The following is a 17,513-nucleotide window of genomic DNA, read 5'->3' as shown; positions in this document are numbered from 1 at the left end:
AACAAGAAGCTTCAATTCAATATGCCAAAACTGAACTAATTTTTTAAACTCTTACCTCCTCTAGCATCACTCTTACTAACTTGGTTCATGCTCTCCTAATACCTCATCATCTGAGTTACTGCATACTTCTTTAAAAATTAATTTTTTTCTGATTAATAAAAACAAATACTTTTTCTCTGTAAAAAAATATTCAAGCAATGTAAGAAATATGTGATTTAGCAATCTCATCTTCCAAAGATAACCACTGTTCTCTCTGTGTGATGTATATATTCTGCTAGACTTTTACATGCATATGCTAACACACTTATTTTTTTATTTATGCAGTGGTCTGTCAGTTTCCTTGTCTCTAGAATAGCCCCGCTGTAATTTATTCTTGATACATACTTTTCTAAAGTATGGGAGAGTGAATGACTTTTCTAAAAGGCAAATCTCATCATGCTATTTTCCTATTCAACAGCCCCAAAAGGCTATCCATTTTTGTGGGATAAAGTCTAAATTTTTAAGAAGACATAAAAATCCTGCATGATCTGGCCCTTTCCTATCTCTCTAGCTCTAGAATCAGGCTGGATTGTGCTACATTCCAGCTTTGAAGCATTGGGCTGGTTTTTCAACTGTCGAGTGAGGATTAAAAATAATACCACATGGAGATAACAGCATATAAAGTGCCAAGCATACTGCTTGCCTTAGAGTTAATAAATATTGGCTCTTGTGGAAGAACAAAATGTTTTTGCATGTATGTGTTCAGTCTCTCCTGCTTTCTGAGTAGGATCCTTTGAGGTGCTGATTAGGTAATGCTTGAACATAATTGGAACAACCCTCACCGCCCCCATACAAAAAAAATAAAAAAGAAAGGAAAGAAGGGCAGAAATGGTTTGATTTGAATAGATTTGAGAGAAGATGGGAAGTGAAAACCTGAGTGGCAGGGAAGGATGAAGAGAGGCCAGTTGCCAGTTCCCACAAGTTATTTATTTATTTGCGGGGGGAATGGAGGTGGCAATAAAATTTAAGAAAGAAGAGATTTGAGAGAAGCAACTGTCAGTGTAAATGGGGCTTTGGAGAGATAAATGGGTGAAAGAAGACCTTTAAGATATCTCGCTAACTCTCCTCCCTTCTAGTTCCCCACAGCTTTAGTTATTTGGTCCAGACTTTAGGGATGTTAGATTTAGGCTTCTTTAGAATTTGACGATGGGTCCAGTTTGGCCAGGAACTAGCCCAGTGATATCCCAGTTACACAATTATTATTTGCCATCCTTTAACGTCCACTCCCCTCCTTGAAACTCTGACACCTGCTTGAAATTCATTTATCTAACAAAACTTTGAGTGACCTCCCTTCTCCCCATTTGCTGAATAGCCTGTTTTCCACGGTCAGCCCCTAAACTACGGTGACTTTTCTGACACCCCAACAATAAAATTTGTCACTCCTATTTGTGTGTGTGTGTGTGCAATCCAGCTTCCCACATTCGTCGCGCGGTTGAAATATTGTACACCCAATTGTCTTTCCTCCTCTGCTGAGCTCTTTGGAGCCAGGAGTGTCGTTTTATAAATTTCCTAGCTCAGTATATGGCACAGAGTAGATGCTTAGTAAAATGGTTAGTGAACGAGTGTCTTGTGCATCATCTCCCTGACATCATATCCTGTGTGCAGTGGCGTCAGTTTGCATTACTCTGCAGGAGGTCCAGGGGTCCGAGGGTTTAAGTCATCGTTTATAACGTGCATCGAATATCTCAAACGCAGGTTAAAAGTTTCAGACTGCACAGAAAAAGCGCGGCCACCGCGAGGGTCCTGTCCTCAGCTTGGGGCGGAAACACGGTGCCTGGGAGGTGCCGGCTCTGGGTTGCCCTCCGGGAGTGGAAGATGCAAGGGAGGGAGCAGGCAGCTCACTTATCGCGGTGTTTCTTCCGTCCTCCCGAGGGAGCTCTCGCGAGAGAAGTCAGGGTAAGATGGCCGCGCCCTGTTTTTCCGTGTGAGGCAGGAGGCTGCAGCAGCAGGGACAGGGGTTCTGGTGTCCTGGGCACCTGAGCTCTAGCTCCCCCCAGCGAGCGCGCGTCCCTTGGTGCCTAGGCGAGAGCCGGCTCTTCTTCCTCCAGGAGATGCGTTTGTCCCGGGCTCGGGGGCGCTCTAAGAGTTCATGCTGCGCTGGAGGTGCCTGGCCACCGCTCTAATCGCCTTGCGCCGCCGCAGCGCCAGCTCCGTCGCGGGCGGTGAGCCTCCCGGATCCCCTTTCTGCCCCTGGCGGCGATGACCGGGGAGAAGATCCGCTCACTGCGGAGAGGCCACAAGCCCAGCAAAGAAGAGGGGGACCTTCTGGAGCCCGGGGATGAGGAAGCGGCGGCTACCCTCGGCGGCACCTTTACGGGAGGCAGGATTGGGACAGGCGGCAGCGGCAAGGGCGGCAAAGCCTGTCATAAGATCTTCAGTAACCATCACCACCGGCTGCAGCTGAAGACAGCTCCGGCCTCCTCCAATCCCTCTGGCGTCCCGGCCCTGCCGCTGCACAGTTCCTCCGTGACTACCACCTCCCAGTCCTCGGCTCTTCTAGCGGGCACCAACCCCATTGCTGTCGTCGCAGATGGAGGCAATTGCCCCGCACACTACCCAGTACACGAGTGCGTCTTCAAGGGGGATGTGAGGAAACTGTCTTCTCTCATCCGCACGCACAATATCGGACAGAAAGACAATCACGGTGAGGAGTGCTCGTCCCTCTCCCCACCTCTCCTTTCCCGAACCTAGCGTGTGCCTCCCCAGGCCAATGGAATCCTAGGCTTCTCTCCAGCCGACCTTTCTTTCCTTTCCTTTGCCCATCATCCGGGCCAAATGCCTGTAAATTATGACCGTTTCAGTAATCGCATGCCAGTGGTCAGGGGATTGGTTCTTGTGGGTGCAAAGGAATGTTTCCTCCTTGCCCACTTCAGAGTTTCCTCTGAGAAGCTGTTTATCTTTGAGACAGGCCTTCAATGTTTTGATTTTTGACAAAGAAATTTTAAATCGCCTCTTACCCAACCTGGCCTTCTTCCTTTGTTTATGGAACTGTTTCTTTTCTTTCTCTCCCCCTCTCCCACCTTGGGATCTCGAATTTTGAACATATAAATGGCCCACCTCCCTTCATTACTCAGGTACAGATTCCAACTTGACTGCAACTGGTTGTGATCTCTACCTGCCATCAGGTTGTCTGTTTCTTTTTCTCTGCTTTCATGAAACTTAGTTTGATACAAAGTGTCTACACTTTGCATTTGAGATGGAATATAGAATGCTTTGGTTTCTGAAAGCCACACGGTAGAAATTTGTTGGCATTTGATACCTAGAGCAAGTAAAAAGTGACTTGAGTAGCTAAAATTTTGTTGGAGTTTTGAGTGTTTTGCTTGTTTTATGTAATTGCTAATAATGTTTCATCTTGGTGACTGACTAAAAATAGTACTGTGATTTTTCATAGTAACTTCATCGTAGCCTATATGACAAAATAGAGTATCATTTATTATTCAAGGACTGTATTTCTACTTTCTTCCTTGACTCATTAGCTGAATTTTTTGTTTCTTTAGTTTTAAAAACATAATGTGATTGAGTTGACATTTAAGCAACAGTACATTTATTAATGAAAACGAATGTAAACACATATTTTCAACATTTAATAAGCCGTTTTAAATTGGGTAATTGACAGATATAGCTCTGCTTTTAACTGAACATGACTGTTGTATACATTCAATTAGAACACACTCAACTCTGTGTTCAAAATAATATATAACATATTAATGAAATGCTTGCCTGAGGAATAAACTCCCTTAATTCCATTGGACTCTAGGCTTCTTATCTAAAATTAGGGCAAAATTGAGATTAAAAAAATAAGATTTCTATTGGTTGTATAATTCTCTGACAACTGCACTTGTATCTGAATTTACAATATTGTAATAATATCACTGGCATTTATCATAATTCAAATCCTAAAAAAAGTACCTGAAAGCTGCACCCAGTTTTTCATTCCTACACTTATTTATTCATTTTACTGTTGTTGCAACAAACATAATATTGTTTGTTGATGGTAATTATATTCTAACCCTTTGGGGAACAGTTTGTATTAGGAGATGTGTTGTAGTTTCAGGTTATTCGTTGTTTATTAGGAAGTTTTTCAGAGTTGGCCTTCATAGTGGGTGTATGTATATATGTATATATATATATTTTCATAGGGTCATTACCTTTAAAATATTTACCTTGAAATATCTGTGAAAACAGATAAAAGTTTCTTTTTGAGAGTTAATTTCCTTTGAAAGAAGAGAGATAAATATGACTGACAAAGTACGATAGGATAGTATTTTACAATTGATCCTCTTGGGTAATCACAGAAGGTACTGAATTATAGGATTATTGGGCTTACATATTCTGTAATCCAACATTTCGAAGTTGGTTTATTAAAATACTAATTCTATTCAAAGTAAATAGAATCCTAAATCTCTTAAACTCTTGTCCTTTATCCACTCAACTTCACTTTTTAAATTGCCTTGATATACCAAATGTTTGCATTTACTTAGCTGCCCTTGTATTGTTGGTATTTCTGATGATTGTAACCAGTAGTTCACATACCTCTGGAAAGTGTAATTGTTTTTTTCTCTGCAATATATTCTCACCTCATGCTGTGAAGTCTCCTAGGAAGAGTAGGTTATATTTAATGTGCTACTTCTTTAGTCCCTTTTTTTCTGTAGCTGCATAATTTCCCCATTACATTACTTTATTTCCTGATATTTTACTAACCTGGGTACTTTATTTAGATTTTAAGAATATTTTTTCCTTCACATTACAAAAGATAAATGCTTTTTAAGTCACCAAACAAATTAAAGTTATATATTTGGATTGTTATAACATGATAAGTGCATAGCAGATTCATACACTCATACAGGTGCATAGCAAAGCCATACACTCATACCACATCATACCACATAGTTAGTTTTATATTCACCAGAGAGATTCCTTCTAGAACATGATGATGATGATGATGATACAATTTACTGAGTGTGTCAGCACTGTGTTAAATGTTACTTACATTATCACATTTAATTCTCACAATAACCTTGCAAAGCAGATTGTTTTATCCTTATTTTAAAGGTGAGGAAAGTGAAACCTAGAGATGCAAGGAAACTTTGCTAAAGTTGCATACTTGGTATAAATTGCAAAGCTGGGAACTGAACTAATAGCTGGGACTCAAGTCAGTGGTCAACCTCTGTAAATATTTCTATTGATTAGGACCCACTATACTGCACAGAAGTAAATTCTAATAATGTGTAATGTGGTAATTTACAACAAAGTTTCTTAATATATATTTTCCCATTTAGTCCTTATAGTAGCTTTTTTTTAAAGAGTTTATTTATTTATTTGACAGGGGGCACAAGCAGGGAGAGCAGCAGGCAGAGGGAGAGGGAGACTGATGCGGGGCTCGATCCCAGGACCCTGTAATCATGACCTGATCCAAAGGCAGACGCCTAACTGACTGAGCCACCCAGGTGGCCCCTTATAGTAGCCTTATGGAGAGATTTTGCCATTGACAACTTTCAGAGTTTTTCTTTAGAGTCCAAATCTCTGACTCTTCTTTGTTCTGTTTCTTTTTTTATGTAATGGCACAAATAAATGGGCTACCTCATCCACATGATAGCCCTTTAGATATTTGACAAGAGCTATCATGTTCTTAACTTAAGGTTAAACATTCCTAACTTCTGTATCCATTCGTCGTACAACTTGGTTTATAAACTGCTTAGATAGGCCCTGAAATAGTAAATATTATATAATTATGTTAAATAAGTAAATGAAAATTTTAATCATCTTCTTTCAATGAAACTCAGTTTGTTAATTCTTCCCTTTGAGGATGGTGCTCAAGACTAACCTTGTAAGTAAAGACAAAAAGGAGACTCTATTGCTCTAAGCAATATACGTTTAGTAATGTATATTACTAAAAAGCACACACTAAATAATACAGTGCAAGAGTATGTTAATTTTTTAATACTACTTTTTCTCAAGTGATTGGCTCTCTCTCCATTCTCTCTCTTCTTGCAGTTATTTTTTTAACCTAAAACAGGACTTTACATTTATTAAATTTTATCTTGGTAGTTTTGATCCTTTATTCTACCTAGCTGGAAAGCTTATTGAATCTTAATTTGGTCACTGTTTAGCTCACTATTCATTAGCTCTTTGAGTTTCCAGTGATTTCTGATTCGATAAACTTTTTTTGGAGTGCGTATGTAATGTATATTTACAAATTACTGACTTGAATAGGAGCAAGGATCGAGCTTTTTCTTTTGTGGTAAAATGTTGGTTGAGTATGATTTGCCTTTTCTGAGTCATCAGTTATTTTGAGGAGTACTGTGTTTGGATCCAAACGTATCTTTGAAATATAAGTTAAATACAGTAATAGGTGTAACATCATGAATATACTATGTTCAGATATGCCAAATGATTATGACTCATTGTATATTTAGTAAAAGCATTTTTTGGGGGGGTGGGGGAAAAGATACATTACATTAAATGTACACAAATTTTATTAAACTTTATATCTTTAGTGTATTTTTAGTTCTATATTATTTTTTCTTTAGTATAGAATTAAAGTTTAAGTCTAAGCCTTTCTTCACATTGTAAAAATTTTTCTGAATCACTTTTTGCCGTTGGTAGTTAAAGTATCATGGTGACATGCTTTTTTTTTTTTTATAATTCCTATGGTAATGAGTTTTACTTCTTTAGCACCTTTAGAATTGAGAGTGCTTATGAAGCATATAGAACACTTTCTTGATTTTGACTGCAATTCCTATTTGTTAAACTTGTAATTTTGTTTTTTCCCTTGAGTTAAATATCCTTAGACGTAAAGTACTTTCCCTTGGACATTCATCAGAAACTTTGAGATACCAGAGTGATGGAAGTCCTTGATATATGAATTGCTTAAACCAGCCTTTCCTAGATGTGAGAAATTTCTGATGTATTCTGAGAGATTTGGCAGTTTCTGCTGCCTTTAATTACATTGCCTGGCATGTGACAAGCCATCTTCTCCATACGGTTAATTTTTATTTTTACTGAGTTGTAGCATACTCTTTGTGTAGCTATTTCACAAGGTGATTACAAATTTCAAATGTAAGTTAAATTTCAGTTGAGAATGTTGCTGCCAATGTTGGTAACTCAAGGGAATGGTATTGAAATGGTTAATACACATAGCCTCTCTGCCTGGTGGCTGGCAGATTTCGTCAGACAAGGATTTTAAAACATTTTAATTTCAAAATGATTAAAAATATATGTTTGAGAATTGAGGCATTAGGATAATCTGTTTGGTGCCTATGTGGTAGGTTTATTTTGGCTTATTCTATATACATCTTTAAATTTCCTTTTGATATTATTTTCTCTGCTTTGTGTTTGTCACTAAAATCTTTATGATGGGTGATGCAAGAAAATAATGCATCTTATGTCTGTTTGAGAAGTGACTATAAGGTTAGATTTTCCATGGCAAAAAAAAAAATTTTTTTTTTTAAAGATTTTATTTATTTGACAAAGACACAGAGAGAGAGGGAACACAAGCAGGGGGAGTGGGAGAGGGAGAAGCAGGCTTCCCGCTGAGCAGGGAGCCCCATGCGGGGCTCGATCCCAGGACCCTGGGATCATGACCTGAGCCGAAGGCAGACGCTTAACGACTGAGCCACCCAGGCGCCCCCCCCAAAAATTCTTGAATTAAGCCTTAGGTGAACAGTTTTGGGCAGGAAGGTTAAAATGATGGCACATCTTTTAGAAGAACAGTAATAGTTTTGTATTTTTCTCCTCGTTTTTTGTGGTCTTTTCTGGACTTTGTTTTTGAAAGGCAGACCTCAGTTTGTCTTAGAAAAAAAGTGAAGTAGTTTCTGGAGGCTTAAGATAATCCATTAAAGTGTCCTGCACCTTCACTTAGTATGAGGGTGTTTTGGCAGTGAAATCTGTCACTTCACTGATCTATCAGGGTTGATTCAGTTGATCTTTATGACAATGTGAATATGACCTTCCTCTCATCTTTTCGTCTTCGTGTATCTCCTAACAGAGTAGGACTGTCCTTGGGTTAAGTGGATATGTTTCCTGATGGCATCACTATAAGTATTAGTATGTTTCTTCACACTTAGAATTGTGATGTGAACACATGTGCAGAGCTACCTCAGAAGTGGGGGGGGGGGGAATCCTCTTCTCTCCTTTCCTGTACTGAGCTATAATAGGAGCAGGAATTCTGACCTTTCAACTTTGGCAAAAAAGGAAGCAGAAATGAACAGTTATTGACCATGTTCTGTTTTTTGCATCCTCAATAAGGCAGGAGAATTCTGGAGGACTCCTTGAATAACAGAATTCTAAGCAGTCTGTCCCAAGTTAATGTCATTCTTGAGTCATAGAGATCTAATGCATAGTACAGTGTAATAGGATGCTTTGGGTTTAGAAAATGAGCATAGTTCCTCAAAAATTGAGTGGGGGCTGGGCAGACCAAACAGTGTGTTCCTGTTCACATACTATTTATTTCATTGGGGGATAGATGGAAGATCAGTTTTAGAGCAGTACTGAAGCATGCAAAATGGGGTAGGGAAAAGAGAAAAGGTCTTTTTCCTGTCTGAAAATTATTAATGGTGTTTGTTATCACATGTATGAGGTTTAACTGTGTGGCTTAGTTGAACTTCATCTATTCTTGAGCCTGTTACTCTTGTTGAAATCCCGAAGATTATCTGCAAAACTAGAAGGCTGTCTCTGTATTTGGACTTAGATCTAACTTTGAGACCATGCTTCTCTACAAACTGGTTTTTATGAAATTATACTGTTTACTTAACTACTGAAATAAGGAGATACAATAATATCTACCTTGTGGGGCATTATAGTCTCAATTGGGAGACTGCAATTGAAACTATTTTAACTCCAAAGGCTAATATAATAGTAATATCCACAGATACCAATATCTTACTCTCACTTGTGCTGTTAAGTACCTTTCATCAGAAGACATTCTTGTTCTTGAGGTTTAGATAGTACTTCAGTTGCGGTTTTATCTGATACTTTAATTTATACTGCCTGTCAGTGTGCTAAAGGGTTAGGTTTATTTGACTCTCCTACAAGTCATCTTTAATCTATTGGAGTGACTTGGTTTAGAGTATTTGGATTCTTGGCTGTAGATATTTATCAGGCATGTTAATGCATGTGCTCTCTTACTCAGCGCTATACTGAATTCTATAAAACCACCTATGCTGTGTTGAATATCCTCTTAAGCATATATATCCTTTGGTTGGCTTTCATAGAGAATCATGTGGAGACCTGCCTTGGTCCGGGGTGGAATGCTTTTTGGAGAGTAAAAACAGATTTTAACACTATTCTAATGGTTCTTTATAGTATTTTTTTCTTTTCTTTGTTCATTCATTCCTTCATTTAACTGATACATACTGAACTAATATGAGACAGTGTTTAAGATGCTGGGGTTACAGCAATGAACAAAGTGGCCAAAGTCCCTGCTCTCATGGAACTTACATTCTAATGGGGGAAGATAAACTAATAAATATGTGGTATGACTGATAATGATAAATATCATGGAGTAAAATAAAGCAGGGTAAGGAGAATAGAGAGTGCTGGGTGTACAGGGGAGAGGAAGTAGTATTTCATTGAGGTCAGGGTCAGGGAAGACATCAGGGATAAGAGAAATTTAAAGTCACCTAAAGAAAATTAAGGAACAGCTATCTGGCAGAACAGAGTTTCAGACAGAGAATAACAAATGTAAAGGTACCATGTTCAAGGGGTAGAAGGAAGGCCAGGTGGGGCTGGTCCAAGAGGAAGAGTGGTAGGAGATAGGAGATTTGAGAGGTAGCTGTGGGTATAAGCTTGTAGAACTTTTATAGACCATTGTTAAGGATTTTGGCTTTTACTCTGAGCAAAATAGGAAGTGAGGATTTTGAGCAGAGGAGTAACACGATCTGATTTTAAAACCCTCAATCTGGCTGCTATATGAAGCAGAAACTTGGATGGGCAAAGGTCAATTTAACATGCTATTAAAAGTGGGGGTAGCTTTGAAAATAATGAGAAGGTAGAGTTGGTTAGGAGTCTATGATGGATATAATATTATGTGTGTATGTGGGTTTTAGTAGTATAGTACTATTTATGAGAGAAAATACAAAAATTCTCCCTTTTTTACCTCTTGCTTGGATGGGACTTGAAGGTGTCTGTAGAAGCTGGAGCTGTGTTGGTTCTAATACTTAGAATTTCCTGTTTTCTCACTAGTTAGGGGGCAGGTGAAATCAAAACTATTTTTGTAATAATATAAAGTCATTGCTTGCCTTTTTCACTGTGCTGATATTTTTGCCGATGGCACAAAAGCAGTGGTGGGTAAGATTTTTGGAACCTGAGTACGAATCAAGGCACCAAAACTGCTAATATTCATTGCGTATTCACTGCCACATACTTGTAGTTAAAATAAAAAATAAAGCCAGTTTCACTTAATGTCTTTGATGAAGCTATAGAAATGATTAATTTTATTAAGTCTTAATCTCGAGTACTTATCTTTTTGATACTCTTTGTGACATAATGTAGATTTTGCATGATGTTCTTCTGCATAATGAAGGGAAAATAAGGGAAAACATTTGTGTAGTTGTTTGAGTGGTAAGCCAAACTAGCAGCTTTTGTCATGGAACACCATTTTTACTTGAAAGAACAGCTTACAGACAAACTATGGTTATTCCAATTTGGATACTTGGCAGAAATTTTCCGGAAAAAAGAATGAAGTGAGCCTGTGACTTCACAGAAAATAATTGGTAGTATTTGTTGCCAATTAAAAAATTCAAGCTTTGAATCAAAAATTAGAATTTGGGAAATTCGTCTTTGTCACACTAAGGTTGATAGTTTTCTCTCACTAAGTTTGACAGCTTCCCAATATTTAAAGACTTCTCTGGCCAGATTGGTGATATTACCAAATGTGGTTTTTTTTTTTTTTTTTTTTTTTGTATAAAGAAATGTGTTGACATTTGGAAGATCTGTATAACTCAGTCAACTTGCATTTTTCAGATAATCAGTGCATGATGTTTCAAAATCATGCATCAGTAAAAGATCCATTTAAAGTGCAAGAGAAACCAATGGATTTCAGTGTAACTCAATAGAAAAAGTTTATTGATATGGCTTTAAATTTAACATTGCAGCTAACCTTTAAGAAATCACCACTTACTGAGTTTTGGTGTAGTAGCAAAGAACATCTACAATTATTTAAAAAGGCTATTAAAATACTCTTTTTTTTCAACTGTGTATCTTCTGAATCTAGATTTTCTTCATATACTTCAAACCAAAGCAAATTTCCACGATTCAGTGCAGAAATAATTATAAAAATCTAGTTGTTTGTTAAGCCAGACATAAAAGAAATTTATTTTAATTTTTAAAGAGTTTAAAATAGCATACTCCTGTCATTTATTTTTGTTTTAGAAAAGTTTTTTTTCATAAAAAATTTATATTGATATGTAATGGAGTTATTGTAAATGTAAAATTAATAAAGTTTTACATTTAATTACTAATATAGTAAATATCAACAGATTTGTCCATATAAATAATTATTCCATATAAAAGATCTTTAATAATTCTTAGGAGTATAAAAGGGGTCTTGAGACCAAAAAGTTTGAAAACTACTGGTCCAGTAAAAAGCATACAGATTTTAGAGTCATGACTCACACATTTCTAGATATATAATTTTAGGAAGTTACCTAGCTATTATTAGCTTTATTTTTCTTACCTGTGAAATAGGAATAGTATTTGTCTCACAGGGTGTCAGGGTAAGATAAGGTTTATAAAATATATAGCATAGTGCAGGGCACATATAATAGATGTCCTGTATCTAGCCTTTTGGTTGATAATTTGCATACGTTAGCACTGCAGTGGTCTTCACGTTACTGGAATATTTTTTTATTCATTTGACAGAACAGAATTCAGTTTATTGACCAAATTAGAACCAAGGCATCTTATTTCAGATTTGTGGAAAGTTGGCAGAAGGTTATTTTAAGTTTTTAGTATCTTTTATGTAACAAATTAGCTGAAGCAGCAGGTTGAGGTCTTAGAAAATTGAGGGAATAGTAGAAGAGGATTAACTGGGACATTTGAGCTCTTAGTTTCATGGTATCCTTGGCCAGTAAAGAAAATCCAGTGTTGGCTAGAGGGGGAGGAGGATGAGGATGAAGAAAATAATGATGATTTGCATTTAAAATATTGAAATCAAAGCATGATATTTGGTATCCTTAATTATAATATGTATTTCTGATTATGTACTTACCTGTAAAATGAGAGGGATTGGATAGTTGAACACAAAGTCATTTCTAGGTAATAAATCTTTTGAAAATGTGATTAATTTTGACTTGTTATAGTAACTTTAATTTGTTACTTCAGTAGGTACTGATGATTTTACCATTTTTTTCCCCCCAAATTTTATTTTTTTGGAAGGGGGGAGGGACAAAAAGAGAAGGAGAGAGAGAATCTGAAGCAGACTCCATGCTGAGCACAGAGCCCGACTTGGGGCTTGATCTCACAACCGTGAGATCATGACCTGAGCTGAAATCAAGAGTTAGACAGTTAACTGACTGAGCCACCTAGGCACCCCACCCTTTCATCTATATATTCCTTGAGGGTTTAAGAAAACAGTAATAATCTAGGTGTATAAAGGCCTACTTTCTTTACCTAGGTGCTCTGTCTAGACTTTGGTGGATTCTCTTTAATTTGTGTAATTTTTTGAAAAGTTATTACATTCACATGCTACAAAGTTATAAAAAGATATGAAAGATACATTATAAAAATAGTTTCCTTCCTGGGGTGCCTGGGTGACTCAGTTGGTTAAGATTCCAACTGTTGATCTCAGCTCAGGTCTTGATCTTAAGGTCCTGAGTTTTGGCCCCCCGTTGGGTTCCACGCTGGGCATGGAGCCTACTTAAAAAAAAAAAAAAAAGGTTCCCTCCCATTCATCTTTACCCACTCAGTTATCCTTCTTGACAGCAACTGGTGTTATCAGTTCCTTGTTTTCTTCTTGTCACCATTGTCAGCATTCAGAATATAGTCCTTTTTTCTTTTCTCCTGGAAGATAGAGAAGTGAAGAAAGGTAACTATTACTACCTTTTCTACTTTAGGGAAAAAAATGGGTATTCACAAATTTATATGTTTGATTTTAAATGTCTTTTTCTTTTTTTAAAAGATTTTATTTATTTATTTGACAGAGAGAGAGACACAGCGGGAGGGAGGGAACACAAGCAGGGGGAGGGGGAGAGGGAGAGGGAGAAGCAGGCTTCCTGCCGAGCAGGGAGCCCGATCCGGGGCTTGATTCCAGGACACCGGGATCATGACCCAAGCTGAAGGCAGATGCTTAACGACTGAGCACTCAGGTGCCCCAAATGTCTTTTTTTTTTTTAAATGTCAAATTTATATCTCTAATCTAGACTTCTCCCTGAAGTTCCCAGATTCTGTAATCATCTCCACTTGGGAATCTCAGATATTTCAAAATTTACTTGTTTAAAATGTTATTATTTTCTACCTTATCCCCTCCCACCTGTCCACCCAGTCATTTATTAATTCACATCATTAATTATCTGGTTGCTCAAGCCTCAGTCATTGGGGTCATTTTTCTCACCTCCTCCTCCTAGCATACATATCTAACTAACAGGTTATTTTGAATCATCCTCCTTTCTGTCTCCTCTGATTGGTCTCCATCGCCACTTTGAGACCAGTTTTTACTATCTTTTCCGTGGAATACTGTACCAGCTCATATCTAATCTCTTTGTGTCCCCCTCCATTCCATTCTCTATATGGTAACAAGGGTATCTTGAAATGTAATTTGTATCATGTCATGTCCCTGTTCAAGATTCTTTAATGCCTTCTCCACTTAAAAGTAAGTTCATATTTCTTTAAAAAAAAAAATTTTTATTTATTTGACAGAGAGAGACAGCACAAGCAGGGGAGCAGCCCGCAGAGGGAGAAGCTGGCTTCCTGCTGAGTAAGGAGCCCGATGCAGGGCTCCATCCCAGGACCCTGGGATCATGACCTGAGCCGAAGGCAGACGCTTTACCCACTGAGCCACCCAGGCATCCCTAAGTTCATATTTCTTACACAGTTATAGAGCACCGCATGATCTGGCCCCTGCCTGCTTCTCTGATATAATCTTGTACAAATCTCTTTTTTTCCTATGTTCTGGCCATACTTGTTTTCTTTCAGTTCCTTGAATCTGTCAGGTTATTTCTGGTCTCTGACTATAATGCTTTTCTTCTCATTGAGTTCTTAGTTCCTACTCCTTTAAGAGCTCATTTTAAACATTATCTCATAGAGAGATTTTCCTGCCTGAAAAATCAGAAGGTTATGTCTTTCATTATTATTTTTGGTCTTAACTTTTTGTTATTTTTCTGAACACCTATCACAGTCTATTTTGTTTCATTTTGATTTTTTTTTCTCTTTTGTGACTATAAGCTCTGTGAGGACAAGAATTATTTCTAGCTTGTTAATGGTTGAATCTTTTATATCTAGCACTATGCCTAGAACACAGTAATGCTCAGTAAGTATTTATTAAGTGAGAGTGAATGGATTTTACCTCCAGGTAAAATTTTGGAAAGATAGCAGAACCTTTGAACTTCTCTTCGAATTTTACATTGAAACAAAACAGTGACTCTAGAATCAAGTAAACTAGATTATGAGAGAAGGTGTTAATAACAGTAATATGTGATTATGTATAGAAATTATATTGACCGACAGGTGTTCTATCCTGGAAGCAATGCCGTATGACATGAAACCCTTACTGATTACAGCAGGGGTCTAAAAACGTAATTAAAGGGCAAGATAGTTACAGAGTTGTTGAATCACTATGTTATACACCTGAAACTAATGCAACATTGTATGTTAACTATACTTCAATTAAAAAAAATTTTTTTTAAAAAGGGCAAGATAGTAAATACAGGCTTGCAGGTTGTACCATCTGTTGCATGAAAGTTGCCATCAACAATTGATAAACAATCAACACGTGGTTGTGTTCTAGTAAAACTTTATTTATGTCATGTCTCTGAATTAGAGGATGAGAATGTGTCTAATATGGGAAACAGATGGGTGCCTGGGTGGTTCAGTTGGTTGAGTGTCAGACTCTTGGTTTCAGCTTGGGTCGTGATCTCGGGGTGGTGGGATTGAGCCCCGCATCAGGCTCTGCATTGGGCGTGGAGCCTGCTTGGGATTCTCTCTCTTCCTCTGCCTCTCCCTGCCCCTCTCACCCTCTCTCTCTCTGAAAGATATATATGGAAACAGATGGCAGGAGCAAGTTTGTGTCCCACAGCAAGCCAACCCCTTCCTTTTGCCTTCATTTACTGCTGTCCTTAGGATTATAGCAGTAGCAAAATAAATAAATAAATAATAATAATAATAATAATAATAATAATAATAATAAAGCAAGCTATTTCTAGTACCTTATTGAATAGAAAAATTCATACCAAAGAAGCAAGTGGGCAAGAAAGCCTATTTTAGTCCACAGCTGGACTAACCTGGGTGATGACTTTTTTTAAGTTTATTTATTTTTTAGTGATCTCTACACCCAATGGGGGGCTTGAACTCACAACCCCGAGATGAAGAGTCACATGCTCTTCTGACTGAGCCAGCCAGGTGCCCCTACCTGGGTAATGATTATTAAGGCAAAATAAGATATCCAGTACAAAGGCTTTTATAAGGAAGAAATTATTAGCATGAATAAATATTTGCTGCAATTCTAGCAACTTTACTTATCCCCCACTTACCCTCTATTTATTTATTTTAAACAGCTTTATTGTGATATAATTCACATATCAAAAAACATTTGATCCATTTAAATTGTACAGTTAAATGGCTTTTGGTATATTCAAAGTTGTGTAGCCATCACCACAATTAAAAAGAAATCCTGTACCCTTTACCTTTTACTTCCAGCCCCACTCCCCATTTCCCTCAGCCCTAGATAGCCACTAATCTACTTTCTCTAGACATTTCATGTAAGTGGAATCAAACAATATGTGGTCTTTATGACTGGCTTCTTTCACTTAGCACATTGTTTTCAAGGTTCATCCATGTTGTGACATATATCAGAATTTCGTTCCTTACTATTGCCAAATAATATTCCATTGCACAGATGTACCTCATTTTATTTATATATTCATCAATGGACGTTTGAGTTGTTTCTACTTTTTGACTATTATGAATAATGCTGCTATGAACATTGGTATGTAAGTTTTTGTGTGGATATGTTTTCATTTTGTTGGGCATATACCTTTTGCTGGGTCATGTGGTAACTCTATTTACCATTTTGAGGAACTGCCACACTTTTCCAAAGTGGCTACAGTATTTTACTTTGGATGAGGATTTATTTCGGTTTCTCTTCCTTGCCAACACTTGTGTTTTTTTGTTTTGTTTTGTTTTTTAGACATCCTAGTGAGTATGAAGTGGTATCTCATTGTGGTTTTGATTTGTATTTCCTAATGGCTAATGATTTTGAGCATCTTTTCATGTACTTACTGGCCATTTGTATATCTTCTTTAGAGAAAAAGCTATTCAAATCCTTTCCTATTTTTAAACTGGGATTTTAAAAATTATTTTGTTGTAAGAGTTCTTTATATATTCTGGATATTATCAGACACATAATTTGTAAAATATTTTCCCCTCTGAGTTTTCTTTTCATTTTCCTGATGTCATTCTTTGCAGCACATTTTAATTTTGATGAAGCCCAGTTTATTTTTGCTTTTGTGCTTTTGTGCTGTGCTTTTGGTGTATCTGAGAAATCATTACCTAATCCAGGGTCACAAAGATTTCCTCATTTTTTTCCCCCAAGAGTCTTATAGTTTTAGCTCATATATTTAGGTCCATGATTTATTTTGAATTAATTTTTATGTGTAATATGATTGATCCATTGATATATAGGTCTGTCTTTACACAAGTACATACTGTGTTGATTACTCTGGTTTTGTAGTAAGTTTTGAAAATGGGATGTGTAAATCTTCCAGCTTTGATATTCTTTTTCAAGATTGTTTTAGATAGTCTAAGTACTTTTTTTTTTTTTAAGATTTTATTTATTTGAGAGAGAGAGAACGAGAGACAGAGAGCAGGAGAGGGAGGAGGGTCAGAGGGAGGAGAAGCAGACTCCCCGCCGAGCAGGGAGCCCGATGCGGGACTCGATCCCAGGACTCCAGGATCATGACCTGAGCCGAAGGCAGACGCTTAACCATCTGAGCCACCCAGGCGCCCCGATAGTCTAAGTACTTTGAATTTTTATATGACTTTTAGGCTCAGCTTGTCAGTTTCTTCAAAAAAAGCCAGTTGGGATTTTGATGGAGATCATTTTGAAATTATAGACCATTATGTCATCTTACCAGTATTTAATCCTTGAACTCAGGATGTCTTTCCATTTATTCAGATATTACTTAATTTCTTTCAATTACGTTTTGTAGTTTTAAGAGTATGTCTTGCACCATTTTCCTTATCTTTGATTCCCATACAGCAACTATCTCTCAACTAGTTGATTCTCTTTGTTTTATCTAGAGTATTAGAATAGAGTCTCACAG

The 17,513-nt window shown here is 37.3% G+C and overlaps 1 protein-coding gene across 1 annotated transcript in view; it reads left to right on the top strand.

Moving 5' to 3' along the window:
- The first annotated feature begins 1,946 nt into the window (after positions 1-1,946).
- ANKRD13C (ankyrin repeat domain 13C) overlaps positions 1,947-17,513 on the top strand; it is a 94,427-nt gene continuing 78,860 nt past the window's right edge. Inside the window, exon 1 of the mRNA XM_021678111.2 lies at positions 1,947-2,683. Coding sequence (XP_021533786.1) covers positions 2,239-2,683 — 445 coding nt within the window. The 5' untranslated portion in view covers positions 1,947-2,238. The remainder of the gene's footprint in view (positions 2,684-17,513) is intronic.

Source organism: Neomonachus schauinslandi, chromosome 4, assembly GCF_002201575.2.
Source record: "Neomonachus schauinslandi chromosome 4, ASM220157v2, whole genome shotgun sequence".
Lineage (NCBI taxonomy): Eukaryota > Metazoa > Chordata > Mammalia > Carnivora > Phocidae > Neomonachus > Neomonachus schauinslandi.
The sequence above is the reverse complement of the archived record's forward strand: the minus strand, read 5'-3'. Positions and strand labels throughout refer to the sequence as shown.